The sequence below is a fragment of the Trypanosoma cruzi genome, genomic scaffold (genome assembly GCF_000209065.1).
Source record: "Trypanosoma cruzi strain CL Brener 1047053517145 genomic scaffold, whole genome shotgun sequence".
NCBI classification, from domain to species: domain Eukaryota; phylum Euglenozoa; class Kinetoplastea; order Trypanosomatida; family Trypanosomatidae; genus Trypanosoma; species Trypanosoma cruzi.
This window is the reverse complement of record NW_001849571.1, coordinates 272,129-299,876: the sequence shown is the minus strand read 5'-3', so window position 1 is coordinate 299,876 and position 27,748 is coordinate 272,129. Positions and strand designations below refer to the sequence as shown.

The 27,748-nt window shown below is 54.3% G+C and overlaps 11 protein-coding genes and 1 pseudogene across 11 annotated transcripts, besides 24 other annotated features; 6 read left to right on the top strand and 6 right to left on the bottom strand.

Annotated features, from left to right (window-relative positions):
* Positions 1-5,832: part of a sequence feature (areas not merged during assembly with more than two copies in the genome that could not be assigned to a particular haplotype) that runs on past the window's edge.
* Positions 43-603, top strand: Tc00.1047053511603.151 (surface protease GP63, putative; the record flags this gene model as incomplete). The annotated part of the gene is made up of 1 exon (XM_815686.1): positions 43-603. The coding sequence occupies one exon, from the start codon at positions 43-45 to the stop codon at positions 601-603; it is 561 nt and encodes a 186-aa protein (XP_820779.1).
* Positions 1,552-1,606: a microsatellite.
* Tc00.1047053511603.141 lies at positions 2,015-3,385 on the top strand (annotated as a pseudogene).
* Tc00.1047053511603.130 (hypothetical protein, conserved) lies at positions 3,570-4,580 on the top strand (the record flags this gene model as incomplete). Its single annotated transcript, XM_815667.1, has 1 exon — positions 3,570-4,580. The coding sequence occupies one exon, from the start codon at positions 3,570-3,572 to the stop codon at positions 4,578-4,580; it is 1,011 nt and encodes a 336-aa protein (XP_820760.1).
* On the top strand, positions 5,730-6,437 carry Tc00.1047053511603.110 (mucin TcMUCII, putative; the record flags this gene model as incomplete). The annotated part of the gene is made up of 1 exon (XM_815666.1): positions 5,730-6,437. One exon carries the CDS (start codon positions 5,730-5,732, stop codon positions 6,435-6,437), a length of 708 nt encoding a protein of 235 aa, XP_820759.1.
* Positions 5,833-6,545: a sequence feature (heterozygous, non-Esmeraldo-like haplotype).
* Positions 6,546-7,544: a sequence feature (areas merged during assembly that could not be assigned to a particular haplotype. This can correspond to areas where the two haplotypes were merged or to regions with more than two copies in the genome that were merged during assembly.).
* Positions 6,712-6,791: a sequence feature (A-rich).
* Positions 6,958-8,328, top strand: Tc00.1047053511603.100 (mucin-associated surface protein (MASP), putative; the record flags this gene model as incomplete). The annotated part of the gene is made up of 1 exon (XM_815665.1): positions 6,958-8,328. One exon carries the CDS (start codon positions 6,958-6,960, stop codon positions 8,326-8,328), a length of 1,371 nt encoding a protein of 456 aa, XP_820758.1.
* Positions 7,545-9,625: a sequence feature (heterozygous, Esmeraldo-like haplotype).
* Positions 7,787-7,814: a microsatellite.
* Tc00.1047053511603.90 (trans-sialidase, putative) lies at positions 9,618-12,356 on the top strand (the record flags this gene model as incomplete). The annotated part of the gene is made up of 1 exon (XM_815664.1): positions 9,618-12,356. The coding sequence occupies one exon, from the start codon at positions 9,618-9,620 to the stop codon at positions 12,354-12,356; it is 2,739 nt and encodes a 912-aa protein (XP_820757.1).
* Positions 9,626-11,493: a sequence feature (areas not merged during assembly with more than two copies in the genome that could not be assigned to a particular haplotype).
* Positions 11,494-12,375: a sequence feature (heterozygous, non-Esmeraldo-like haplotype).
* Positions 12,376-15,603: a sequence feature (areas not merged during assembly with more than two copies in the genome that could not be assigned to a particular haplotype).
* Positions 12,445-12,549: a sequence feature (A-rich).
* Positions 15,604-15,709: a sequence feature (areas merged during assembly that could not be assigned to a particular haplotype. This can correspond to areas where the two haplotypes were merged or to regions with more than two copies in the genome that were merged during assembly.).
* Positions 15,710-17,798: a sequence feature (areas not merged during assembly with more than two copies in the genome that could not be assigned to a particular haplotype).
* Positions 15,952-15,978: a sequence feature (AT_rich).
* Positions 16,054-16,077: a sequence feature (AT_rich).
* Tc00.1047053511603.80 (mucin-associated surface protein (MASP), putative) lies at positions 16,434-17,270 on the bottom strand (the record flags this gene model as incomplete). The annotated part of the gene is made up of 1 exon (XM_815663.1): positions 16,434-17,270. The coding sequence occupies one exon, from the start codon at positions 17,268-17,270 to the stop codon at positions 16,434-16,436; it is 837 nt and encodes a 278-aa protein (XP_820756.1).
* Positions 17,799-18,717: a sequence feature (haploid, Esmeraldo-like haplotype).
* Positions 17,806-18,777, bottom strand: Tc00.1047053511603.70 (mucin TcMUCII, putative; the record flags this gene model as incomplete). Its single annotated transcript, XM_815662.1, has 1 exon — positions 17,806-18,777. The coding sequence occupies one exon, from the start codon at positions 18,775-18,777 to the stop codon at positions 17,806-17,808; it is 972 nt and encodes a 323-aa protein (XP_820755.1).
* Positions 17,984-18,015: a microsatellite.
* Positions 18,718-19,038: a sequence feature (haploid, non-Esmeraldo-like haplotype).
* Positions 18,956-19,023: a sequence feature (T-rich).
* Positions 19,039-22,973: a sequence feature (areas not merged during assembly with more than two copies in the genome that could not be assigned to a particular haplotype).
* Tc00.1047053511603.60 (mucin TcMUCII, putative) lies at positions 19,253-19,951 on the bottom strand (the record flags this gene model as incomplete). The annotated part of the gene is made up of 1 exon (XM_815661.1): positions 19,253-19,951. One exon carries the CDS (start codon positions 19,949-19,951, stop codon positions 19,253-19,255), a length of 699 nt encoding a protein of 232 aa, XP_820754.1.
* Positions 19,365-19,456: a microsatellite.
* Positions 20,453-20,983, bottom strand: Tc00.1047053511603.40 (uncharacterized protein; the record flags this gene model as incomplete). The annotated part of the gene is made up of 1 exon (XM_815660.1): positions 20,453-20,983. One exon carries the CDS (start codon positions 20,981-20,983, stop codon positions 20,453-20,455), a length of 531 nt encoding a protein of 176 aa, XP_820753.1.
* Positions 22,974-24,604: a sequence feature (heterozygous, non-Esmeraldo-like haplotype).
* On the bottom strand, positions 23,569-24,420 carry Tc00.1047053511603.30 (mucin-associated surface protein (MASP), putative; the record flags this gene model as incomplete). Its single annotated transcript, XM_815659.1, has 1 exon — positions 23,569-24,420. One exon carries the CDS (start codon positions 24,418-24,420, stop codon positions 23,569-23,571), a length of 852 nt encoding a protein of 283 aa, XP_820752.1.
* Positions 24,605-27,748: a sequence feature (areas not merged during assembly with more than two copies in the genome that could not be assigned to a particular haplotype).
* On the bottom strand, positions 24,880-25,509 carry Tc00.1047053511603.20 (mucin TcMUCII, putative; the record flags this gene model as incomplete). Its single annotated transcript, XM_815658.1, has 1 exon — positions 24,880-25,509. One exon carries the CDS (start codon positions 25,507-25,509, stop codon positions 24,880-24,882), a length of 630 nt encoding a protein of 209 aa, XP_820751.1.
* Positions 24,992-25,110: a microsatellite.

Genomic DNA, 27,748 nt, shown 5'->3' with positions numbered 1-27,748 from the left:
ACAGCGGCTTTGGGAAGGACCGACGAGTGGCAGTCCGCATCAATGTGCCCACAAGGGACTTGGACGACAGCAGGGGGGCACTGCGGCTTCTTTTGGCGTTGCACAGTAAATTCTTTGGACGGTGCGTTTGACTGTAAGGATAGTGTTCTATTCTTTGCGCACGGTAATATCCTTGCCGAGGAGGCTATCCCTGCTGCTGTAAACCCGCATGCGGATCGTCTGCTCGTCCGGCCACTGGAGGGTCCGCTGATTGTGTCCTCATTTGCCACGGGCAGCGTTTGCAGTCGGTTCACGGTGCCTGCTGGGCATTGTTCCACTGGTGTTGTCAATTCTGTCACAGTGCTGTACGTGGCTGCGGCGCTTGGCGGTGTGTGGGCACTGCCGCGCGCCACGCTGGAGGATGGCCGCCCAGTCGCTGGCGCCATGTACTTTGCCTGGCGTTTTATTTCACGGACGCCTCGCCGCGCACCTGTTGGCCCACGCTCTCGGGTTCGACTACCCGCACATGGCCAACCTCAGCATGGTGAGGAATGTTGCCGGTGTACGTGGCAGGGCGCTGTTGGTGGTGGTAGACTCGACAAATGCCGCGATGCCCGCGAGTGAGCACCACGACTGCGACGACATTGATGGCATGGGGCTGCAGGATGGCGATGGGGACGGGAGGACGCTGGAGTCGCACTGGCGGCAGCGCCACGCGAGGGATGAGTGGATGGCATCGATTGTGGGCGCCGGCTGCTGCAGAGGAAGTGCTCCGCACTGAACATGAGTGAATATTCCCAAATGCTCTGCGCATTGGGCGTTTCTGCCAGACGCTGCGCGTCGGATCGTTATTCCAGCGGTTGGTGTGTAGACGGAGTATCCATGAAATTTCAGCAAAACGCCCGATGGACAGTTGCCCCATCACTGACTCCGCACTGGATGTGAGGGATATTAAGGGTGTTATTTGGAGGGGAAAATGTTTTTCTGCGGTGCCTGGGGATGAGTCCTCTTCGTGGTTCCTGGACACGCTTCCCACGAGCACGACGGATGCGAGGGACCCAGAGGAGACATATCTCGGTGCTGCCATGCATGCGGCATTGAGGTGCCTCGGCATGCAGGTGCATCTGGAAGTGACTGAAAAGGGTAACGTCCGTTGATTCCATGCACGGACTGAGCGACGGTTGCGTGGGCCACTCGACCCAACGATGAGGGGAAACGTCATTTGCCGTGACCACTCGGAGTTGTGCACGATATCCGTCACTAGCAGCAGCCTACTTCCAGTGGTTCCGTGGGGTGGCGATGAGAGGGCGTGGAGCAGGACGGTCTCACCGGCATCTACTGAAGAAGGATTGCCAGGGGCGTCCGTCCCCGTTGCGGAGAGCATTGAGACCGACCGCGGCACACCACCGAAGGATGTGGACTTAGCTGCTCCCCAGAAGGATTCGTTGACAGAGGAGAAGTGGATCCGGCCGGGATGCCCCGACAGACCGCAAGAAGCTTCTCTCGGCGGCAGGGACCGAAGCAGCGAGACGGACGGCGAGCAGGCCCCGCCTCCGACTCCCGGTGATGACACTGCTGCTGCTGCTTGTCCCTGTCCGCTGCTTCTGCTTGCCTCTGCTGCTGCCGCGGTGCCAACACACTATCAATTTGCGGTGTGGTCGGCGTTGCGCTGCGAGGCGACTGCGCTTCCTCCTGCGTGGCCTGCACCCAGCATTGGAAGCCCAATAGGAAAACATCCATTTCAATGGGTCTCCTTCTCCATATGCATGTGCTGTGTCCGCTCCGTTTGACTTTGTGTTTGAGATTGGCGGTATTTCCGAAGCACACAGCTCTTCTTGCGTTGTTTGCCAATGTGGGGGGCACCAGATGGTCGTATGGCATTGCTTGTGTGTTTGTTAGATTTTCTGTGATGCACATACACACACAACGGTGCGAGTGGAATGTGCGCACACAAGACACACACATGCATATCCAAGCACATTTTCTGTGTGACTTGTACTTGACATAGTATGCGGGGCGGGTTGGTGCGAGCAAGGCCGACGGAAGCGGGGCAGCCGCGTGAGTCTAGCAATGGCGTTCGTGGTTGTGTGCGGGATCATATATTCCATCGGATGCTTGACGCCGTTCATGGATAGTTTAAAGTTTTTTTCTGCGATGCACATGCTGCGGCTGTGCTAAACTGCTCACTGCGTGTCCATGAACTCATGGAGCACGGCGTGACGCTGCTCGAGGACCCCATGACGCCGCGGCAGCCGATTATGAGTAGCCCTGCACTCTACTTTTTTTCCGTGGAGGATGCGTCTGTGAGCCGCGTGGCTGAGGATTGGATGACAAAGGTCCCGTACAGGGATGCACACATCTTTGCGTTGGGGTGCACCCCGCATCGCAGTCCTCAGCAACTCGTGTAGGCTCGGATAGCGCCGAGAGCGATGTGTTTGAAGGACATTATGTTAGACTTTGCCGCCCCTGAGGTGCTGGTGTTCCACCTCAGCATGCAGAATGGGTTCCCTCAGCTGCTGTTGCCTCCGAATTAAGAGTCCGTTTTGAACGTTGCGGAGTCACTTATTGTGGCGGCTTTTTACGCCATGAACAACGGTGTGCCTTTTATTCGCCACCAAAACAGTGGCAGCATCTGCCATGGGTTTGCCGGGACCTTTTTTGAGGCCTCTCCAGGCACTGCCACGACGAGCCGGATTTCAGTTAGGGGCGCCGACAGCTGCGGCAACCCGGTGCGGATCATCGTTGATTGGGGCTGTGTCATGGTGAAGTCGCTGATGCACCAACGCACATGTCAGTGTCTGCTTGATGACCTGATGCCGCTGGGGAAGAAAGTGTATGAGCATACCTGTAGGAATCGTCTGGGTGTGGACTCGAAGCGGCAGTAATTGGTGAGGAGGACGTGTGCTGGTGCTGGTACCGTCATTGTTTTCTTGCACAGTGCGTGGAGGAGCTTTTGGTGGCGCTGAAAAAACTCCACGCGTATCACCCGGGATTGGCGCAGGGCGTGGAGCCGAAGGCCAAGCTTGCGGAGTTGAGCAGTGCGGTGCGGGCTCCGCCGGAGTTTCGGGAGAGGCAAGCCAGACCGTCGCTGCACATCGATTTTTCGCGCGAGGCTTGTGGCACAGTACTGGGAGAAGCGACTGGCGGAGGTGCGGGATGTGGAAAAAGAAATCGCCGTTGGGCACAAACCCCTCAGGAAAAATCTGGATGGCGTGCGGCACCTGACGAGGGATGCCGCGATGCCCCGGCCTGTGTGACTGTGTCTTCTCCTGTTGCTTGTGACTGCGAGCAGCACCGACGAGTTGAAAGAGGCCAAGAAGCAGCAGCTGATCCGAGACGGTAGACTGACGTTCGACGCTCATTTGTTTGCGAACCTTGAGCATGTGACGAGGAGGGCCGGGAGCGTGCAACGATGCAGCACGGCGTCGGCGAAGAGCGGACGGAGCACGAGTGCCTCTGCGAGCAGCGCCGCAACGGACGGGGATCCGTTTCTGAAGCATGCCTGCTTACTGGGACGGCGGGCAGGAATAGGACGCTGCGGGTTGGGCTGTCGTTGGCATCGGTGCAGCGCGATCATGCGATGAGGACAAATGGCGCGAGTTGTGGTCAAAGCAGTGGAGCATGAGGGAACAACGCCGAGCCATTTCAAGGGTGTGATGGCAAATGGGAGAATCATCCTGATCTGGGTGGCGGTGGTGGTGGGACGATTGCCCTCACAACTCCTCAGCCCATTGTGCTGCTTGTTTTGGGTGGTGTGGCCTGCAACGAGAGGCGCTTGGTCCATGAGATATCCAAAAGGTATGGCCGTGAGGTGGTCATTGTGGAAACCTCGCTGTCGCGTCCTGAGGTGTGTTTGTCCAGGGAATTGGCACTTTACGGCAGTAGGACTTACGGCGAGACACGCAAAGGAATGCATCGAGGGCCAAAGAGTGGGACAGATGCAACCACACACGATTGCGGGTGTCTGTGGGGATTGTGTGCGCTTCTTCCTGCATTCCGTTTCTCTCCATGAAGCGTTTCATACGATGCGTGTGTGTGTTTTAACGGCTGCGCTGCTTGCATTTTACCTTTGTTTCTTGCGTGTGCGGTTGCGGGCCATTTCCATGCAACTAAGAGGGCGGTTGAAAAAGGAAGGACATTTGTGGAGCATGCACCCACGGCTTCAGTGTTCATCCACTGGTGCTGGCCTTTTTTTGCCAGGGCATTTGTGCACGCTTTCCCCTCCATTGTCTATTTTTTTGCACAGGAATCAACAGGTGGGCATTCGTGAGTGCTGCGGCGAGCTGTTGTTGCCCTCGCCGGGACGCGCGCAACGGCGTCAGCTCCATGACTTTGGGCTAAAAGGAATGGGAATTTCTCCGGATCCTCACCGCAGGCGCATGCCGTGGACGGCCGAAAAGGAGTGTGTGCCCGGTGTTGTTCATAGCTCCAAGGAAAAGATGGTGTTGGATGGCGCACAACGAGTGGGTGTGGAATGTGTCGACCGTGCATCGCAGGTGTATCCGCTGGAGGCATTGCGGGCGGCCGCGGCCACATGCGAGTACAATACATTTAGAGGAAAGAACATTTTTAATTGTTCTCTCAGGTGGAATCCAATGTAATTGGGCAATGCTTTACCGCGAGGAGTGGCCGGAGGGGACGCACGACGAGAACGCCACTCGCACCGTCATTCATTTCCGTCGCCACGGTAGTAACCCAGCCCGCGCCAATACGCCCTGCGGATTTTCCGAGGTGGCACGCGCTGTTCTGTTTGTCGCCACTGTTCCCCCACCCCGAGCGTCGGTGCAGAAGTCCCTGTCGATGCAAGTTCCTGTCGCTTGCGGACACACACCCATTGATTGATGCGGCCGGCACCGCAGCCCATTGCTGGTGCTTCTGGCATGACTGCTGCACCGCCCCCAGCAGCTGGTGCAGTGGGACTGGGGACGAGAACACAGCAGAACAATTTCAGTCAGATGGTGCTGGCAGCCCTGTCAGCGTCCCGCCGACTCCAGCGGCGAGCAGAGAAATCGACGGGGCAGGAGAGGAATCAAATGACTGCCGGGGAAACAATTGTTTTTTGACATCACTCCCAGTCAAACAGCCGGAAGAATTCACAACAACATCAGTCACCAACAATGACAAAGGAACAGCGACCACCGCCGATAGCGACAGCAGCACCGCGGCCTCCCACACCACCTCCCATCCTTTGCGTCTTATTGTCACGTATGCGGCTGCTGCTGCTGCGGTGGTTACGTTTGTATGAAGTGGTGTGCGCTGAATATGAACGAAGGCCAAAGGTAACTGAATTATTTTGTGGTGCATATTGGCTGCACTTCCCGTGGACCAACAATCCACGTGGTGTGCGGAGATCTCTCATTTTTTAATTGTTACTTTGTTTTTGTGTAGCTGTGTGTGCTGCACCTCCTCTTGTGTGTGTGCGTACCCCCCGTGAGGGGTGCCGACACGACGGACCGCTCTCGCCGTGTGTGCATGCGGTGGAGCCTTGTGTGCCGCTCCTGTTTGCTTCTCCCTCTTCCATCTGTGTGTTGGTGTTGCGGCAGGGCTGTGTGTGTGTGTGTGCCTGCTGCCGTGGATTGGAGTGTGTGTCGTGCGTGGTGTGCGGCGTACGGTGCATGCCTGGCTGCTGCCCTCTCCTCATGTGGCTTGCCCTCTGTGTGTGTGTCTGCCGCAACTCTCGTCTCCCCTGTTGCTCTCCATGTCCCTCACTGTGCAGATCAGCTCCACACCACTGAACGACCACACCCACGATGATGACGACGTGCCGTCTGCTGTGCGCCCTGTTGGTGCTTGCCATGTGCTGCTGCCCGTACGTGTACGCTGCACAGGATGCGCCGGCTCAAGTTTCTTCCCAGACGACGACGGCAACTACAACAGAGCCACAAGACAGTAACAAGCATACTAAGCCTGAAGACCTTTCGACGAAAAGTGTGATTACAGCAAAAACACCAGTCGTTGACCATAAGCCTGAGGATGACACACATGTAACCGTCACCACTCTCCCTTCCTCTCCATCAGAGGGAGAAGAGAGGAAAGGTAAGGCGAGGCCGTCAGGTTCGGTGCCCGCTTCGGAACAGGAAGATACTGCCAGAGATGAACAAACTTTGAACGGTCCGGATTCGCATTCAAGTGTCGCGACCAGTACTTTGCAGAGCGAGGGTACGGATGGTACATCAGGGTCACAAAGCCGCACGAGTACGGCTGCAGAACAAGCAACTGAGGAAGCCAAAGATTCTGCCCAGACGACCACTACGACCACCACCACCACAAAAGTGCCAATTACGTCCACTACTGCGCCAGAGGCACCAAGTACTACAACCACAGAGACACCAACCACGACGACTACCCGCGCACCGTCACGTCTTCGCGAAATGGACGGCAGCCTCAGCAGCTCTGCGTGGGTGTGTGCCCCGCTGCTGCTCGCCGCATCCGCGCTGGCGTACACCACTGTGGGCTGAAGAGGTGTATGCGGGCTGTGCGTGCCATCACTCAGCCACGGGATTTTTGTGCGTCTACTGTGGTTGGATGTAACTAATTAAGAAATAATGATTGTGTTTTGCTTTACTTGCTTCCGCTGCTCTGCTGTGTGCCCCACGTTGCTGCTCCCTGTATCCGTCACGTTGAACGCATCCCAGACACACTCAGATGCACGACACGCACACAAATGTTTGCGTGGACGCATTTCTGTGTGCTGGTGCATGTACACTGGAGCCATTCTTTGCAGCTCTCTGTTTTTTGTGTTTTTACTGTTTTGCTTTATTGCTATTTGTTTGGGTTTTTTTTTAATTGTTTTGTGTGTTTTTCTTTTTGTTGAAATATTTTAGGGCGTTGTGCGTTTTTTTGCACTTTCGTTGTTTTGCTATTTTTTCTTGTGCGCTGACGGTGTGTGGTGTAGCGGACATGTCTCTCCTTTTGCTTTCACTCTGCGTTGACGGGGAGTTAGTTTGTGCTGAAGGCTGCACGCAAGTGACAGGAGTGATGATGGCGATGGTGATGACTGGCCGTGTGCTGCTGGTGTGTGCCCTCTGCGTGCTGTGGTGCGGTGCCGGATGGGTTTATGCAAGAGAATTCGAGAACAACGCAGTGGGTGGCTGCATGGCGTCGGGAGTGTTGGGTGAGAATGGGTTCCATATGCCCAGCGGATGTGCTAAAACTGTGCTCGCGCTGCCATTGCGATCAACGTTGCCCGTCACTGCCGCTGGAGTTCCGACTAGCGAGGAAGAGTCTGAAAAGAACTTCAGTAATCCCAATTTAAAGCCCCTATCACCTCCTGTGTCTGGTGGCAGTCAAGGTGTTTCTGGCGGTTCTGGTGGTGCTGGTCAAAGTGGTGGAGCTGACAATAACGCTGTTGTTGGTGGTGTTGTTGGCCCCAGTGGAAGTTCTTCTGGAGGTGTTGTTAATTTTTTGGTGTCTGATTCTTTTTCTGCCGCTACGCCTTCACCGAGTAATCCCGTTGGTGCTGATGGTTTGCAGGGCAGCAAAGGTACGACATCCACCGTGAGCATGGATGCTCCAGAAACAGGTGTTAAGTCACAATCAGCACGACCTCCAGCACCCGCACAAACCAACTTGGATAGACAAGAAGTGTCAATAACAAATGCAGAAACTCAGTCCTCTATTAAACCACACGCAGCAGGGAATCAAATTGTTAATGGTGATGAAACCGGAAGGGAGATCGAGCGTAAGGCCGCAGTGACGGGAGGACCTCCAAGCAACCAACAACCAACACCATTGCAACCAGTTCAACAAGAACAACCAACAACAGACTCGCATACTCGGCAAAAGGAAGAAAGAGACTCCGAAGAAGCACCATCACCACCACCATCACCGTCACCGACAAATTCCACAGAAGGAATCCCAGCAACAAGAGAATTGCAAATTTCAACAGAGAAAAAAAAACAAACGTCACCGTCAGAAACCCAAAAGGAGCTTGTGGGACAAGAAAAGCCTTCAAAGGGTGACGCAGCAGAGCACAACACTAAGGGCACAACAAAATCGGATTCGGTGAAGGACGCAGTTGCCAGCGGCTCAGAGGAAACAACAGCTTCACCCATCTCTACAAGTGGCGGTGCTGATGCGCAGAATGAGGTGAGTAAGGATGGCGACAACGCTCAACGGACTAATCACAAAGAAACACACAAACACCCTGAACCTGATAATACGAATCCTGCTCCTACAGCCAATAATACACAACCACAAACAGCACTAACACTCAGCACCGTTCAAACAAATGATACGGCGACGCCTGGCGACAGTGACGGCAGCACCGCGGTCTCCCACACCACCTCCCCTCTTTTGCTTCTTCTTCTTGTTGCGTGTGCGGCTGCGGCTGCGGTGGTGGCCGCGTGAGAGTGAGGGAGAGAGAGCCGTGCACCGCCCGCACACACACTCGTCCTTCTCTCTCTCTCTGTGTGTGTCCCCTTGCATGGACTCTCGCCCTCACCTCATCCCACGAAGCACACACATAATGTGCCCATTGTATATATTGCATGCACACCCATGCAGGCCCGTTGGTGCTCTCTTTTGCACGAAACGCACCGCTGCCGTCCTGCCTGGCTGCATGGGCGGAGCACCGTAACTGTTTCTGTTTTGTTTTTATTGCATTGAGTGGGCGACCTCTCTCTCTCTCTCCCTGTGTGTGTGTTTTGCTTTACGGGAGCAATGAGAGTGTGTGCGCTGGTCGTCCCACGCTTCGGCTTTTTGTTTTGTTTTTCATTGTTTTGTGGTTGAGTGCACCCATTCCGCGGGCTGCGTGTGTGTGTTTGTGTGTAATGATATGAGTAATTTGCGTGTGTGCTATCTGCCTCTCTCTGCCGTTGCTTTCTTTGGAATCTCTTGTGGCGCACAGCTGCCACGCAAGTATAGGCGCTGACAAACATAAAGGCACATACGCACACGCCATGTCGCTTACGCTGTGGAGCGGTGTGAACGCTGAGAGTGCACACGCACATAAGATTGTGGCTGCGGCTGTTTCTGCGAGGAGGGAGGGAGTATGCAACTGACCTTTTTGCCCGTGATGCGGGCGTGGTACTGGCGTGCAGCCAGTGAATGGTGTGGCATTGATGGTGTCTGAGAAGAATGCCTATCGATTCCCGTCCAACAGCTGCACCTGCCGACGTGTCTTTCTTGTAGTATTTTTGCCGACGGAGGATTCTTCGGCTGTGCGGGGTGATGTGCGACAGCGTCGGTGCGCTGGAGGAGACAGCGGTGAAAGGAATGGCGGCAGTGCGTCGGTGGTGCGAAGGGCGGCTGTGCCCTTTCGCATTCCGCAGGTCTATTTGTGTGTGGGCGTTTCTCGGTGTGTGCTGACGCGTGGCGAATAACGACACACCCGCAGTGACTCCTGCTGGTGGTGACGGTCGCTGTGTGTTTCCGGTGCACTGTTCCTTCGTCTCCTGTTCCGTGTGTCTGTGTGCGTGAGTTGTTGTTGTTGGGAGCGACTGCGATGCGGATGATGCCATTTACTTTGCATGGGTGACGGTTTTCCCCTCTTTTTTTGACATGTTTTTTGTTTATCTTTTAATAACTGACTCATGCACTAGGAAAGAAAGAACACAAGCGCTAAACGCTACCGTGAAATTTGAAGACTCTGAAAGGACCAACAGCAGCACACACACCGCCCACACACACATATTTATATGCTCTCACGTGTTGCTGCAGTGAAGGCACCCCGCACACACAACCGTCGCCGCGTGACCGGATCCAGCGGAGGCAGGAGGGAAGGAAGAGAGAGTGAGCCGCAGAGGCCCAACATGTCCCGGCATCTCTTCTACTCTGCGGTGCTACTTCTCCTCGTCGTGATGATGTGCTGCGGCACCGGTGGAGCTGCATCCAGTAAGGACGTGCCGTCAGCTCCGGGATCTTCAAAGGAGGAACGTTATGTTTGGAGAGACGTGAAAGATGGAGAAACAGTGAGTTCGCTCCGTGTTCCCAGTCTTGTTGAGATGGATGGCGAAGTGTTTGCCGTTGCCGAGGCGCAGTGCACGGAAGCCGGCAAGAACGGCTTTACTGGGATTGCCTCGGAGCTCCTGGTATCGGCTGATCAAGAAAGCCTAAAAGGGGAGTTGGATACAACTGCAGTAAAGACACAAGTGCTGGAGGAATGTCCATCCGATAACGCGAATCGTGCCTGCCGTATAGCAGATCAGGCTGTCTCCCAAGGAGTGAAGAGGGTACATGTGAGCCGACCGACAACAGTTGTGAAGGGAAGTGATATTTACATGCTTGCTGGAAACTACAGTTGGACACTTAACGCTGCTGATCAGGCAGCCGACTGGGGACTCATGCTGGTGAAAGGGAACGTCAGTAAGAAGGATGGCGAAAAGAACAGAATTTATTGGAGTGACAATTACGTTATCCCGTGGAGTCATAAAGACAATCAAAAAGAACCCTTGAAACGACTGGTTGGCAGCGGTGGATCGGGCGTTAAGATGGAGGACGGTACGCTTGTGTTTCCGCTGGAAGGCACGAAGAAGGGAAAGAAGGAGAAAAAGGACGCAGAAGAGGATGGAAAGACCGTTTCGCTGATCATACGCTCCTCGGATGCTGCGGGTTGGACGCTGTCGAAGGGGATGTCTGCCGATGGCTGCAGCGATCCCTCCGTCGTGGAGTGGAAGGACAAAAAACTCATGATGATGACTGCGTGTGATGATGGCCGCCGCAGGGTGTACGAGTCCGGAGACAAGGGAGATTCGTGGACGGAGGCTCTCGGGACACTCTCGCGCGTGTGGGGCAGCAAAAAGGTCGGAAGCGAGAAGGCCGTTAGGAGCGGTTTCATCACAGCGAAGATTGAGGACAGGGATGTGATGCTCGTTACTCTGCCGGTGTATGCCAATAAAGGAGAAAAGGAAGGAGAAAAGGGCAGACTCCATCTTTGGCTGACGGACAATACGCACATTGTTGATATTGGGCCGGTATCCGTGGAAGGAGACGATGAGGTTGCAGCCAGCTCCCTGTTGTACAAAAGTGGAGATAATAATGAGTTGATTGCACTGTACGAGAAGAAGAAGGGCGAAGGGGAGAAACCATCCGGTATGGTGTCTGTGCGTCTGACTGCGCAGCTGGAGAAGGTGAAGGAGGTGCTGAAGACGTGGAAGAAAGTGGACGAAATTGTCTCCAAGCTGTGCACCACTTCACTTGCTCTGAAGGATCCCTCAGCTGACAATGCCTGCAGCGCTGATAAGATCACGGATGGTCTGGTTGGCTTTTTGTCCGGCAGCTTCTCTGGTGACACATGGAGGGACGAGTACCTCGGAGTGAACGCCACAGTAAATAAAGGAACGGAATTAACAGAGGCAACCGGGGCCGCAAAGGCGGAAGATGGCGTGACCTTCCATGGAGCGTGGGCGGAGTGGCCTGTTGGCAGTCAGGGGCAGAATCAGCTGTACCACTTTGCGAACTACAACTTCACTCTTGTGGCGACGGTGTCCATCGACGGTGTGCCGGAGGGAGATAACACTATTCCAGTGATGGGTGTGCAGATGAAGGGTGCAGGGAATTCTGTATTCTTGGGACTGTCGTACGACAGCGAAAAGAAGTGGCAGTTGCGGTGCGGTGAAAGAACGAACGAGGAGCTCAGAAGCATTGGGAGACCGGAGACAAAACGCCACGTGGTGCTTTTGCTACGGAACGGCAACCATGGCACCGCGTACGTCGATGGTCAGCGTGTGGGGAATGAAGAATGTGAATTGGGAGACACGGAATCGAAAGGCATCTCACACTTCTACATTGGAGGGGATGGAGGCAGCGCAGAGAACACAGAAAGTCGAGAAGGCGCGCCTGTGACTGTGAAGAACGTCCTGCTGTACAACCGCCCGTTGAGCTCCGAAGTGATTGGCGTCCTTAACCCGAATAAAGTCACCATTCAACTGTTGAAGGATAAGTCGTCGGAGCCTTCACCAGTTTCTTCTGATTCCGTTAATCCTAACACCTCTCCGGCTACCGCAGATGCTCAGCAAACCGGAACTTTGTCTACTCCTGACGGAAAACATCTGACGGAACAGGGACAATCGATGGGGACCAGTGGTGCGGGCAGTGGCGGTGCATCCACAACAGCAGTGTCCACTATAACTACTCCTTCAGCAGGAGAGGAGTCCGTAGTGCAGTCGGCTTCAGGAACATCTTCTGATGGACATAAAAATGTGGGTGGCGGTTCTACTGCTGATGGCGACCCAACGGTGGAGACAAGGGAAGGAGGAACGAATGGGCAGGAGGAGGAGGTTAATACGCAGATCAGGGAAGTAAATGCTACGGCACTCAGCAGCAGCCTCGGAAATGTGTCGCAAGAAAATAACAGCGATGCCGGCACCATGCGTGGGAGCGGACTGTTGCCATCGCTTCTGCTTCTGTTGGGACTGTGGTGGTTTGCCGCTCTGTGAGGCGTGACTGGCTGCCGCGTGGGACACTTGCGAGCTTCCCAGCACAGAATTACTTTTCCCGGGGAACTAACTTTTTTTCTTAAGGCGATTTCTTTTTTTTTTTTTGCTTTTTTTATAATTGTTTTTTTTTATTGCTGTGCGTTTTTTTTTTTTTTTTTTTATGTTTTACTTTTTTCTTTTTTCATGTTTTTTTCCTTCTCACTCCCCCATCCCTTCTCTTTTTTGCTTTTGGGGGCAATCACTATGGACGTTTTTTTTCTTTTCTACTCTTCCCTCTTTTAATTGTTTCTTCTGCACTCTTCCTGTGAGGGGTGCCGTGTGTTTCCCGCCCAACTGCTCCACTCGCACACCCACCGACACGCTCATGACGACGGCCCTGTGCGCCTCGCCTGCTGCACGCATGAGGAGGGGCCGCGACGAACGGCGCGCTGAGGGAGCCGTGACGTGTGGGCGTGCGACGAGGGCCTGTGGGGCGGAGCACACATTTCTTTCCCTCTTGTTTTGCTTTCTTTGCTGCCAGGGCGGGCAGACACCCGCAGCGCCACACACACACAGCCACACCCTGCCGCCGTGTTTTGTATTCTTTTGTTTATTCGATGGATGTGGTTTGCCGCCACCGTGCGTGATTGTTGAGGTTGGGGCCGTGCTGCATGTATCGCTGCCATCCAGCTCTGCCTCTTGCTGTGTTGATGATGTGCCTCCCTGTGCTTCTCTTCTCTTCTGCTACTCCAGCACACACACACACAAAAGTAGTTGCACAGTGCTCTGCAAGAATGCTCTTGGCGACGCCGGACGTTGGCTTGCATCCCGTGCTGAAATGGCGAGGCCGCTGCGTGTGTGCCTGCGGTGGGAATCACGGTGCCATTGGATGGATGTGTGTGGGATGCCTTTTGCATTGAGTTTGTGGCCGGCTGACGCGGCTGCACGATGTCCGCCATGCGAGAAAGTGTTGCCTGCTCTTGGGGTCATTCTTCTCTGCCCTCTGTTTTTGCTTTGCCGTGTGCGTGCGTTGCTCGGTGTGTGCTGACGCGTGACGGACGGTGCCACGATGGCCTCTTCCGACGGTGACAGTCGCTGTGCTCTCGGCACACATCCACACACTCTTCCTTGTCTCTCTGTGGGTGTGATTGCAGCAGGGCATTGCTGCCAGCGTGATGGGGACCACGACGGCGTCACCCCTCGAGAAGGTCCCACGCTCTGTCGGTTGTGGAGCGGCGAGGCGGTTTGCCCGCAGTTTGACTGACAGAACCGCACAGTCGTTTCATTGCTTTCGCTTCGTCGGCATCACCCGCTGCGGTGGTGTCCGCAAGAGCCTCAGCCCCGATGAGGATGGCCTCGTAGTTATCTGGCAGCTCAGAACTTCAGGGCCTTTGCCCTTCAGGATCGCCCCTGCAGCACGACTGGCGCAGCAGCGGCCAGGCATCGTACTTCTCCAGGAGTGCAGGCACCAGAGTGCCCCAGCGACGAGGCTCGTTGGCTGCACTGACCTTCCACCAGGCCTGCAGTGGGCGTGCCGGTGGCGTGCCCTCGTGGTGCGCCACACCTTGCCGTGCGAGCGCCTGTTGCTCGTGGCCCCAACTGCCTGGAGAGCACTGCCTTCCGCGTGCGCCCACCGGCCAGCCCCAGAGTGCACGTGGTGAACTTCTGCAGCCTTTCACGGCAATTGCTCACGCTGCTCACTTTGCGAGCACCATTCGTCGCCCTGGTCCTGCAGCGCCTATTGCGGGCGACGCGAATTCACACCATGAGCTGCGGGACGGTCGCTCACCATCCACGACGGCAGGAGAGGACCTCGCCGCCACCTCATCCGGCATGGAGTGTGAGCTGCCCGACGACCCGGCACAGGCAGCGTGGATTAGCGGCCGCAGCGTCTCGTTTCCCGACGTGATTGCGCAACGCGTACTGCGTGTCTCCCACTTGACGTCCACCCGTTTACATGGAGTCGGACCACCATCCGCCATTCCACACTGCAGAGACGGAGGACGGCCTTCCGCGACAGACAGGCATGCTGCCACGACGGAAACATGCCGTTGTCCTGCGCGAAGCTGACTGCGATGCTTCCACCTCGGCGTGTGCAACGCCCCTGTCCACCGTAATCACATGGTTGGAGATGCACCGAGGCACCGTGTGAGCGGCAAGGCACCATCCCGCGCGGCAGCCGTAACAGTCCCACAGGAATCTGGACGGACGGAATGGAGCATGCCGAGTGTGTTTTGGAGCCAGCATGCAACGCGCAAACAGCCTCAGCAGGAGGCAGTCCACCCCGTGCTGAAGTGCTCTGCAAACGGGAGGACCGCAATCATGCCCTTCGCCGTGGCTTCTCCATGCTGCTAGTGGTCCGTGCGAAACAGTTTGGTGCCCTCTCGAGCCCAAGTCCTGTGATACCCCGAGGCATGGCGGCGCCACGTCCCTTCCCTCTGGGATCGGCTGTGCTGTGGTACTGCTGGGACCGCGTCTGTGCTGTGCCTCCGCCAGAACCTCTTCCCGACGTGAGCACCGCCACTCCTTGCCGAAGAGCAAGCGGCTGGTTGACGTCCTCCTGTCCACTCCTCGGCAGACCGGCACGCGCCACGCAGATTGCAAGTGACTTTTTATCTCGGTGGTGCCGTCCCTCTCACACTGAAGAAGCAGGACCGCCCCGACCTCCTCCGGAACCTCCACCTGGCGTGTCGACGGCACCTCCTCGTAGAACGACGAGCGGCATGTCAACGTCGTCCTGCCCAAGCTGCAGCAGACTCTTCTTGTCCGTCCATCGTATGAAGGTACACGCCCGACGTGTCCACCCTGGCACTCCAATCGCTGAGAAAGGCATCGCATTTGGATTCTGCGACAGCTCCACCGTATTCCCAAGAAGTGCCTCACGCGCAGGTCACTACCAAAAATGTCAAGCGTATCAACGGGCTAAAAACGGACAGCGCAACTCTGCAAGCTCCAATGACAGCCATAGCCCTTCAGCCACTCCGCTACGGCAACCACCACCAGCCGCTGAGCCGCCTGAGGGTCCACGGGAGGCCCTGCCGCACATGCTGTGGGATAACCCCTCTCGCACGATAGCACCGTTTAGGCGTAAAAACTGGCCACATTTCTACGGACAGTCCTCAGCCTATCAACGAATAGTGACCGCAACGTATAACAAAAGGAAAAATTCCCTTTTCCTCAGTAGAAAAAAACGTCATCGTTAAATTCACAATTATCACACAATGAATTCATTTCGTACTACCGCTCTGAGCTGCAATACTTCCTGGCACCATCCAGGTCCCATGTCGACAAATCGATGCAGATAGACGCCCATCCATTCCTCCTAATGACGATGCATTTCTGCGACGTACCCTCAGATCCAAAACGAGAATTCTCTCAGCACAGCCGGGATCGACCTCGCGCTGGCGGCACGCACCGCTTTGTCAGAGGAGCAGGAGTACGTCAGGGTGACAGCAAGGCACCCGCATGCACAACACATCACAGGCATCATCGCAACCAGAGGCACCAGCAGCACTGCAGACCGTGAAGTGACGTGGATCAACAGACGCATGCTGTACGTGATGGAAGACACTTCATGGTTTGAAAAGAATAAGAAACACGGACAATATCTCAAAGGAAAAAATAATAATAATAAAAATAAAAAGTCATGTGTCCGCAGTCAAAGCAGGCCAACAATCGATAAAAAAAAGGTAATGAGTGCACTCAACCGCAACACAAGTAAAAAAAAATAAAAAATAAAAAACAAAAAGCCGAAGCGTGGGACGACCAGCGCACACACTCTCATTGCTCCCGTAAAGCAAAACACACACACAGGGAGAGAGAGAGAGAGGTCGCCCACTCAATGCAATAAAAACAAAACAGAAACAGTTACGGTGCTCCGCCCATGCAGCCAGGCAGGACGGCAGCGGTGCGTGTCGTGCAAAAGAGAGCACCAACGGGCCTGCATGGGTGTGCATGCAATATATACAATGGGCACATTATGTGTGTGCTTCGTGGGATGAGGTGAGGGCGAGAGTCCATGCAAGGGGACACACACACAGAGAGTGGGTGAAAGACGAGTGTGTGTGCGGGCGGTGCACGGCTCTCTCTCACTCACTCTCACGCGGCCACCACCGCAGCCGCAGAAGCACACGCAACAGGAAGAAGAAGAAGCAAAAGAGGGGAGGTGGTGTGGGAGACCGCGGTGCTGCCGTCATTTTCGGCAGGCGTCGTCGTATGATTTGTTTGAGTAGCTGCTGTTGATTGGGGTGATGCCTCACTCATTTTGACGGTGTTGCTCTCACTTTGGTCGGGCGGTGTCATGGAAATTGTTTGAGTGGCAATGGCCGGTGCGGCCGTGGAAGTTTCCCGAGGTTGTTCCAAGTAAGGAGTGACATTTTCATTTTCCTGGCCCTCTTCAGACGGTGCGGCATCAATAATTTCAGTACTGCTCGGAGTATCTTCTGTGCTCTCCTCACTATTGTTGCTGACGACATCGTTGTTACTTGAAGCAGGTGGCGGATCATTACGCTGTTGATCTCCAATTGATGTATGCTTCTTGTCCTCTTGACTGAGTGAAGCCCCCGGTTCCTCTAGTATACCTTCGTCTGGTCCACCTTGCCGCTCTTCTTGCAATTGTGTTGAAGGTGGCAGTGAATCCTTATGTTCGGGGCTGGAGTGTGTCTGCTCTGTTGGTGATTCAGTCTGTAAAGCAGCTTGCAATGGCGGATCCCCCAAAGGGTTCAGTTGTTTTTGCTCCGCGGAAAGGACTCCTGCATCACCAGGCACCGTGTGGCCGGTAGCATTTTCGGAAACTCCAACACCTGTAGAATCAAGAGATGAACCAACAAGAGGTGCCTCCTCCAAAGCTTCCTCACAAAAACCGCCGCCGACACCGCACCACAGCACGCAGAGGGCACACACCAGCAGCACACGGCCAGTCATCATCATCGCCATTACTCCTGTCACTTGCGTGTAGCCTTCAGCACAAACTAACTCCTCGTCAACGCAGAGTGAAAGCAAAAAGGAGAGACATGTCACACAACCACCGCACAGCGACAAATGCCAGCCCACCAGCAGCAACAAACACACCATGAGACAGTTGGAATCAGTAAAAGGCAACACACACAAACACACACCGCCCTAAAGCAATCAATCAGCAAGAAAAACAAACAATTAAAAACACGAGTAAAGAAGCAACAAAAAAGTAAAAAAAAAGCAACTGCAGAGTTTGGCTCCAGTGTGCATACACCAGCACACAAAAATGCGTCCACGCAAAAAGTTGTGTGCGTGCCATGCATAAGTGTGTCTGGGATGCGTCCAACGTGACGGATACAGATAGCAAAAACGCGAAGCACAAAGCACGGCAGCGGAAGCAAGTAAAGCAAAACACAATCATTATTTTCTCTTATTTATTTACATCGGACCACAGTAGACACGCACAAAAATCCCCGTGGCTGAGTGCTGGCACGCACAGCCCACACACAATTCTTTAGTTCACAGCGGTGTACGCCAGCGCGGATGCGGCGAGCAGCAGCGGGGCACACACCCACGCAGAGCTGCTGAGGCTGCCGTCCATTTCGCGAAGTCGTGACGGTGCGCGGGTGGTCGTCGTGGTTGGTGCATTTGTGGTGGTTGTAGTACTTGGTGGCTCTGGCGCAGTGGTAGTGGTCGTAGTTGTAGTTGTCGTCGTCGTCGTCGTGGTTGGTGCTTTTGTCGCAGTTGTGGCTGTTGTCGTATGTGGCTTTATTTCCGTATCGGTTTTTTTCCTACTCTGTCCCGCATTGACCGTATCTGGTCCCTGTAACACATCGGGGTTTTCTTCTGAAACCCGTTCCGTAGTCTTCACCGTACCTGTTGATTCTTGAGAATTGGGCGCTGGTTTTACTGTGGGTAATGATTCTTTACTTGCCTCATCGTTGAGCAATGCAGTCCCTGCAGGCAATGCTGTTTCTGAATGCACAATTTTTTCTGAAGGATTATTCTTATCAGAGGATGGCACAACCTTGGGAAGCAGTGAATCATCATGCTCCTTATCAGCGTCGGGGGAAGGAGGGGGAGGAGCACCAACACTGTTATCAGGAGGCACCACAGCCAAACGTAGAGGTTCACTGCCATCAACTTTACTGCCATCAACAACACCAGTCCCGCCAAGAGTGCCGGAAACAGTATCAGAGCGATCACCCGAAGTTAAATCCGAACCAGTGTTGACTTTAGAATCTTCTTGCTCATTTGAGGCCTCAACAGCAGCGACAGACAAAACAGAACGCAAAGGCATCATGAGCGCAGGTTTATTACATCCCCTCGGCATATGAGAGCAATTCGTACTCAACTCTCCCGAAGTCACACAGCCTTCCTGTGCATTGTTGTCAAGATCTTTCGCATAAACCCATCCGGCACCGCACCACAGCACGCAGAGGGCACACACCAGCAGCAGCACACGGCCAGCCATCATCATCGCCATCACTCCTGTCACTTGCGTGTAGCCTTCAGCACAAACTAACTCCCCGTCAACAGAGAGCAAAAAGGAGAGACACGTCACACAGCCGCGCACAGCGACAAATGGCAATGCACGCACCAGGAGGCAGTTGAAAACAGTGGAAGGGCAAAAAACGCACGCAGCCCCGCAGCAATTAGTCTGCAAAAAAAAAAAAACAATTAAAAAACACTAATAGACAAACAGCAATAAAGTAAAAAAAAAAAAAAAAAAGGAGCTTCACAGTATGGCTCCAGTGCGCATGCATATGAGTGTGTCCGCGATGCGTTCCACGTGACGGATACAGGGAGCCACAACGCGGAGCACACAGCAGGGCAGCGGAAGCAAATAAAGCAAAACACAATCATCATAATTACTCTTACTTTATACATCGCAGCAGAACACACGCACACAAGTCCCGCGGTTGAGTGCTGGCACGCACAGCCCACACACACACAATTCTTCAGCCCACAGCGGTGTACGCCAGCGCGGATGCGGCAAGCAGCAGCGGGGCACACACCCACGCAGAGCTGCTGAGGCTGCCGTCGACTTCGCGAAGATGTGACGGTGCGCGGGTGGTCGTCGTGGTTGGCGCCTCCGTAGTCGTTGTGATGGTCGTCGTCGTTGTCGTTGTGGTTGGTGCTTGCGTTGTAGTCGTCATGGTCGTGTGAGCAGAAGCTTCAGACGGCTTGATCACTGGCGCAGAGGGCATTGGACTGGTGGCATTTGTATCGGCTTCAGGCTTAGAATTCCTGTCATCCTCCGGCGACTTTGTTATAGTGGCCGTCGTGGTTTTCTTGGCATGACCTTCGGCTTCTTCATGTGCTTGTTTTGCGGAAACATCGCTGAGACTTTGTAGCCCTGTATCATCGTCCGTACCTTCTCTGTTTACCGGATTGTGAGCGTTATCTGTTTGAGGATCCTGATCTGTCAAAACTCGTTTTTCACCGTTAACTCTATCCTGGTCCAAAACGGGCTTTAGACCTTGCGGTCCTGACTGACTGGTCGCCTGTAGTGTCTCTTGTACTACTGTTCTAGAAGGCGATGGATCGGGGCCAATTAAATCAACTTTAGGCTTCTCCGGAGTCGCTGACGCGCATACGGACGGGCAGCAGCACAGGGCGAGCACCAACAGGGCGCACAGCAGACGGCACGTCGTCATCGTGAGTGTGGTCGTTCAGTGGTGTGGAGCTGATCTGCACAGTGAGGGACATGGAGAGCAACAGGGGAGACGAGAGGTGCGGCAGACACACACAGAGGGCACACCACATGAGGAGAGGGCAGCAGCCAGGCATGCACCGTACGCCGCACACCACGCACGAAACACACTCCAATCCACGGCAGCAGGCACACACACACACAGCCCTGCCGCAACACCAACACACAGATGGAAGAGGGAGAAGCAAACAGGAGCGGCACACAAGGCTCCACCGCATGTACACACGGCGAGAGCGGTCCGTCGTGACGGCACCCCTCACGGAGGGTACGCACACACACAAGAGAAGGTGCAGCGCACACAGCAACACGAAAGCAAAGTAACAATAAAAAAGGAGGAGATCCACGCACACCACGTGGATTGTTGGTCCACGGGAAGTGCAGCCAATATTCATCACAAAATAATTCAGTTACCTTTGGCCTTCGTTCATATTAAGTGCACACCACTTCATGCAAGCACGGCCATCGCAGCAGCACAACCAAAAAAATATGGGCGTAAGGAATGGAATAAAGCAAGCAACCATTTATTTGTGTTTCTGTTTAATGTTGGCCGATGTCCGCATATGTTCTTTTTTTGTTTTTGCTTTGCGGAGGGCAAACCTTCATGCCTGGGTCGTGTGTTGGGGATTCCTGCAGGGTGCACAATTATGTTTTTTTTTCCTCCTGTGAATGTTGCTTGTGTTGGTGCAGCCAACAATTCGGTTTGTGTTGTTCCTGCCTTTCGCTGGTAAAGTGCTGCAATAGATGTTTGTTTCCCTCTTTTCGTTGCTGTGGCACCTGATTCCTCACCGTTTATTGCGGTGGGAATGAAAATATGTGAATGGACTCCCACACACCAGAGCGCACCTTCGCTCCTATTTATTGGTGCATGGAAGGGCATGTGTGTTTGGTGGTGTCTCGTCCATATATTTTGTGGGTGTACATTCCCCTGCAGGCTGAGGGCGGGGTGACGCTCCGTCGCGGTGCACTTCCCTCGCATGCCACCCACTGTGATTCATCATGCATCACCCCCTCACACATACTCCGTGGTGCCACACCGTTGATATTATTGCAGCCGCTGTGATTCCGCGTATTTCACGCATTTGATTGTGCCACAATACATCCGCTCGTGTGGCCGCCGCATCCAAACAGCGGTGCCCAACACCGTGAGCGGCAGTCCACATCCTAGCATGTCCCAACGCAGTGGTGTTTGACTGTCAGCCAGGCGTCAGACAACAGGAGAGTCTTGTGCTGGCAGCACAGCACACGGAGCTGCAGTGAACGACTCGGGCGGGGACGCATCTATTTGTCGCAAAGCAGTGAAAAGGAGTCGGGCAAAATAATGCCGGCTGCATTCACGACACCATATCCACAGCCAAAGCATGCGACGCGATGTGTGTTTCACTGGTGCTGTGAAATGCCTGCAGACGACGTCACTAGTGGAGGCACACCACCCATGATCAGCGGACAGACAATAATCGGCATGGGAGGCCACAAAAGGCAGCAACGACGCCAGCAGCAGGAGCAGCTCTCTCTCTCTCTCTCTGTTGCCTCCGAGAAGTAAATATTCCGCCAGCCACAGCCGACTGTGCAATCGTGACGCTCCATGCACGTCGTGGCTGCGTCCACACATCCTGTTCCCTGCTGCGCCTCGAAAGATGCCTCACTCCGTCCACTAAGTGCATCGGTGTGGGCCGTGCCTGGGCTGTTCGTGAGGACCACAACGATGTAAGGGTCACCGAGTCGCAGCACGTTTGCTGTGGCGTTGTCGCATGGCACCTGCACACGCACGCAGCGCCTGCATCCCTCCCTTTTGTGTCCGCCCTCTGCCGGAGTGGTCACACACACGGGCAGCAGCAAAATCGCTTCACCCTCGACGATCCAAAATCAACACCGACATCCCTCGCGACGCAAAGATCTCAGTTGCCAGCACGGGCTTCCTGCCGCTCTGCCATCGACGCTAAAACACGGCACAGTGCACGCACTTATTTTCCTCGTGTGCAGTCAGCCTTTTGCTTCACACATTCTTCGATGAGCTGACGCCCACAAAGGCACGCCACAAAAGGCCACTGTGATCGCACACGCTCTTGCAATGAGCGTCGGTGTGTGCATGGATCCGCTGCTCACACGTGCTGGCAGGCAGCCTGCAGCCGGTGCCCTCGTGCCACTCCATCGGCTCCAGCATGGAAAAGAGAAAACGGCCCATTCCCGATGCACTTATTCCCACCGGCAGCACCAACACGCTGGTCGCCAGCCGTCATTCCTCAGCACATCCAGGAATGCCGAAAAGTGACGTGGAGCTGTCAGCCAGCAATGCCACAATCCCCGCACACATGTCGGCTCCACCAGAGAAGACACAAAAATCACAAACAACACCCTTCACATGTCATCCGAACATCATTCCGACACACCGCGACACGCCAAACAGAAGTATTCGTCACTCCAATGCACCTCCCCACACAATCACATATTCCATGCACCACGCACGGCAGCAGCTCACACGCCGTCAAACAAATGTTATTCGGATCAGTGTTATCCACGTGCTGCAGTGGGAAGTAAACAAAAGAGACGGGCTGCCAAACACCAAAAAGAGTGCAACGACTGGCCGCAACTCAACGGAACGCAGCCACTCAAATGAATTCAGTCCTCATGCCCTCAACCTCCCTCCTTCCCCCACAAAAGTCCCACAAAATTAACATCAAATGCACTGTTAAATAAAGCCGCCGTGCAACACAAAACAAAGCCGCAGTGCCTCCTGCTGCCATCCGGGCCGTTGTTGTCGCCTTCACGGGGACAGACGCCCATTGGCTATTTAAAACGACGTGCTACACCTGCAACGCATCTCCTGCGCTTTGAGGCGCACGTGCCTCACTATCACCAGAGACGCCCACGCACCGTCGGTACGCACCACATTGTGAAGGAAAAAAGAATACACCAGAGTGACAACGAAGCACCCGCTGGCAATCGCGTCACAGGCATCATCACAGGCAGCACCAAAACCGCTGCAGTCAACTGTGGGTGACGTGCATCAACTGCCGCATGGCTTATTTGGAAGAAAAAACGCGGTGGCTTTACAAGAATACGAGTAGCTGCCACTTCCTCAGCAGGATAAACGATGTGAAAACAAAAAGAAATATTCAGTCATATGCAGTCAAAGCATGCCGCAAATCAAAAAAGCAGAATCGGTGCTCTCAACCACAACACAAGTAAAACAATGAAAAGAAAAAAAGAAAAAGCCGAAGCGTGGGACGACCAGCGCACACACTCTCATTGCTCCCGTAAAGCAAAACACACACACAGGGAGAGAGAGAGAGAGAGGTCGCCCACTCAATGCAACGGAAGCAAAAAACAAAAACAGTTACGGTGCTCCGCCCATGCAGCCAGGCAGGACGGCAGCGGTGCGTGTGCTGCAAAAGAGAGCACCAACGGGCCTGCATGGGTGTGCATGCAATATATACAATGGGCACATTATGTGTGTGCTTCGTGGGATGAGGTGAGGGCGAGAGTCCATGCAAGGGGACACACAGAGAGAGAGAGAAGGACGAGTGTGTGTGCGGGCGGTGCACGGCTCTCTCTCACTCACTCTCACGCGGCCACCACCGCAGCAGCAGCCGCACACGCAACAACAAGAAGAAGCAAAAGAGGGGAGGTGGTGTGGGAGACCGCGGTGCTGCCGTCACTGTTGGCAATCTTTGTCGTCGTATGATCTGTTTGACTAGTTCCTGTTGATTTGGGTGATGCCTCACTCATTTTGACGGTGTTGCTCTCACCAACGTCAGTCGGTGTCGTGGAACTTGTTTGAGTGGTAATGGCCGGTGCGGCTGTGGAAGTTTCCAAGGGTTGTTCCAAGGAAGGAGTGACATTTTCACGTTTTTCTCCTTCTTCTGACGGTGCGGCATCAATAATTTCAGTACTGCTTGGAGTATCTTCTGTGCGCTCCCCACTATTATGGCTGACGACATCGTCGTTACCTGAAGGAGATGGCGGATCAATATTCTGTTGATTTACAATTGATACATCCTTATTGTACTCCTGATTGGGTGAAGTCTCCGGTTCCTCTGGTGGACCTTCGGGTGTTCCATCTTGCCGCTGTTCTCCCGATGATTTTGAAGGTGACAGTAAATCCGTATGTTCGGGGTCGGATTGCGTCTGCTTTTTTTTTGATTCAACCTCTGAGGGAGCTTCCAATGACGATATCCCGGCTGGCGAACCCCTAACCTTATTCAGCTGTGATTGCTGTGCAGAAGGGTTTTCCGCTCCACCAGGCACCGTATGATCGGTGTCTTTTTCGGGACCTCCAGAACCACTCTCAGAATTAGCAGGTAAATCCCCAACAAGTGCCGTATCCTCCTCCTCGTCACACCTACAGCCGGCACTGCACCACAGCACGCAGAGGGCACACACCAGCAGCACACGGCCAGTCATCATCATCGCCATTACTCCTTTCACTTGCGTGTAGCCTTCAGCACAAACTAACAACACGTCAACGCAGAGTGAAGGCAGCAAAAAACAATGCACAGTAAAAAACACTAGCAGCCCATCCAGTAACAAATGGCAGCACCCCAGCTGCAGCAGCGCACACACCATGAAACAGATGGAATCAGTACGATTGCAGAGCTCGCACACCGCCCCGCAAACCAGAAGTTTAAAAAGCAATAAAAAAACAATAATTAAAAAAACTAACCAGGGCTCCAGTGCGCATGCATATGAGTGTGTCTGGGATGCGTTCAACATGACGAATGTGGGGCACAACGCGGAACACACAGCACGGCAGCGGAAGCAAGCAAAGCAAAAAAACAATCATCATAATTACTCTTACTTTATAAATCGGACCAAAGTAGACGTACACATGTCCCCGTGGCTTTGAGTGCTGTCACGCACAGCACGCACATTTCTTCAGCACAGAGTGGTGTACGCCAGCGCGGATGCGGCGAGCAGCAGCGGGGCACACACCCACGCAGAGCTGCTGAGGCTGCCGTCGATCCTGCGAAGACGCGACGGTGCGCGGGTGGTCGTCGTGGTTGGCGCCTCTGTGGTTGTAGTACTTGGTGCCTCTGGCGCAGTGGTGGTCGTAGTGGTCGTAGTCGTAGTTGTAGTGGGTGCCTTTGTCGTAGTGGTCGTAGTTGTATTTGGTATCTGTAACTTAACCTCTTCATTAGGTTCTGACAATTCCGTATTATTTTCTGAATTACGTACCACCGAATTACCGGAATTAACCTTTGAACCTATCAGATTGGTGTTCTCACCATCTTTCCCTGACTGATCAGACGCACTTGTAACTCCCTGCTTAGTAGACGACACAACTGGTTCCACTCCCACAATGACCTTACCTGGTCGCTGTGTCGAAACGGGTTTTTCCACTGAATCCTGACCGTCATCGGGTTTACCCTCAGGATTCTTTGGTGGTGTGGGCGGCATACTGGATTTTTTTGACAATTGAATATCATTTGCTGTCCCGCACACGGACGGGCGGCAGCACAGGGCGAGCACCAACAGGGCGCACAGCAGACGGCACGTCGTCATCATCGTGAGTGTGGTCGTTCAGTGGTGTGGAGCTGATCTGCACAGTGAGGGACATGGAGAGCAACAGGGGAGACGAGAGGTGCGGCAGACACACACACAGAGGGCACACCACATGAGAGGGCAGCAGCCAGGCATGCACCGTACGCCGCACACCACGCACGAAACACACTCCAATCCACGGCAGCAGGCACACACACCACACAGCCCTGCCGCAACAACAACACACAGATGGAAGAGGGATAAGCAAACAGGAGCGGCACACAAGTCTCCACCGCATGCACATACGGCGAGAGCGGTCCGTCGTGTCGGCACTCCTCACGGAGGGTACGCACACACACAAGAGGAGGTGCAGCGCCCACAGCAGCACAAAACAAAGTAACAATAAAAAAGGAGATCCCCGCACACCACGTGGATTGTTGGTCCACGGAAAGTGCAGCCAATATTCATCACAAAATAATTCAGTTGTGTTTGGCCTTCGTTCATATCCAACGCACACCACTTCATGCAGGCCCGGCCACCACCGCAGCAGCAGCAGTAGCACAACTAAAAATGCTCGCAAGGAATGGAATAAAGCAAGCAACCATTTATTTGTGTTTCTGTTTAATGTTGGCAGATGTCCGCATATGTTTTTTTGTTTTTGCGGAGGGCAAACCTTCATGCCTGGGTCGTGTGTTGGGGATTCCTGCAGGGTGCACAATTATGTTTTTTTTTCTCCCGTGAATGTTTCTTGTGTTGGTGCAACCAACAATTCGGTTTGTGTTGTTCCTGCCTTTCGCTGGTAAAGTGCTGCAATAGATGCTTTTGTTTTTCCTTTCGTTGCTGTGGCACCTGATTCCTCACCGTTTATTGCGGTGGGAATGAAAATATGTGAGTGGACTCCCACGCACCAGAACGCACCTTCGCTCCTATTTATTGGTGCATGGAAGGGCATGTGTGTTTGGTGGTGTCTCGTCCATATATTTTGTGGGCGTACATTCCCCTGCAGGCTGAGGGCGGGGTGACGCTCCGTCGCGGTGCACTTCCCTCGCATGCCGCCCACTGTGATTCATGATGCATCACCCCCTCACACATTCCGTGGTGCCACACCGCTGATATTATTGCAGCCGCTGTGATTCCGCGTATTTCACGCATTTGATTGTGCCACAATACATCCGCTCGTGTGGCCGCCGCATCCAAACAGCGGTGCCCAACACCGTGAGCGGCAGTCCACATCCTTGCATGTCCCAACGCAGTGGTGTTGGACTGTCAGCCAGGCGTCATACAACAGGAGAGTCTTGTGCTGGCAGTACAACACACGGAGCTGCAGTGAATGACTCGGGCGGCGACGCATCTATTTTTCGTCCAAAAGCAGTGAAAAGGAGTCGGGCAAAATAATGCCGGCTGCATTCACGACACCATATCCACAGCCAAAGCATGCGACGTGATGTGTGTTTCACTGGTGCTGTGAAATGCCTGCAGACGACGTCACTAGTGGAGGCACACCACCCATGATCAGCGGACAGACAATAATCGGCATGGGAGGCAACAAAAGGCAGCAAAGACGCCAGCAGCAGCAGGAGCAGCTCTCTCACCCTCTCTCTGTTGCCTCCGAGAAGTAAATATTCCACCAGCCACAGCCGACTGTGCCATCGTGACACTCCATGCACGTCGTGGCTGCGTCAACACATCCTGTTCCCTGCTGCGCCTCAAAAGATGCCTCACTCCGTCCACTAAGTGCATCGGCGTGGGCCGTGCCTGGGCTGTTCGTGAGGACCACAGCGATGTAAGGGTCACCGAGTCGCAGCACGTTTGCTGTGGCGTTGTTGCATGGCACCTGCACACGCACACACGCAGCGCCTGCATCCCTCCCTTTTGTGTCCGCCCTTTGCCGGAGTGGCCACACACACGGGCAGCAGCAAAATCGCTTCACCCTCGAAAATCCAAAATCAACACCGACATCCCTCGCGACGCAAACATCTCAGTTGCCAGCACGGGCTTCCTGCTGCTCTGCCATCGACGCTAAAACACGGCACAGTGCACGCACTTATTTTCCTCGTGTGCAGTCAGCCGTTTGCTTCACACATTCTTCGACGGGTTGACGCCCACAAAAGCACGCCGAAAAAGGCCACTGTGATCGCACACGCTCTTGCGATGAGCGTCTGTGTGTGCATGGATCCGCTGCTCACACGTGCTGGCAGGCAGCCTGCAGCCGGTGCCCTCGTGCCACTCCATCGGCTCCAGCATGGAAAAGAGAAAACGGCCC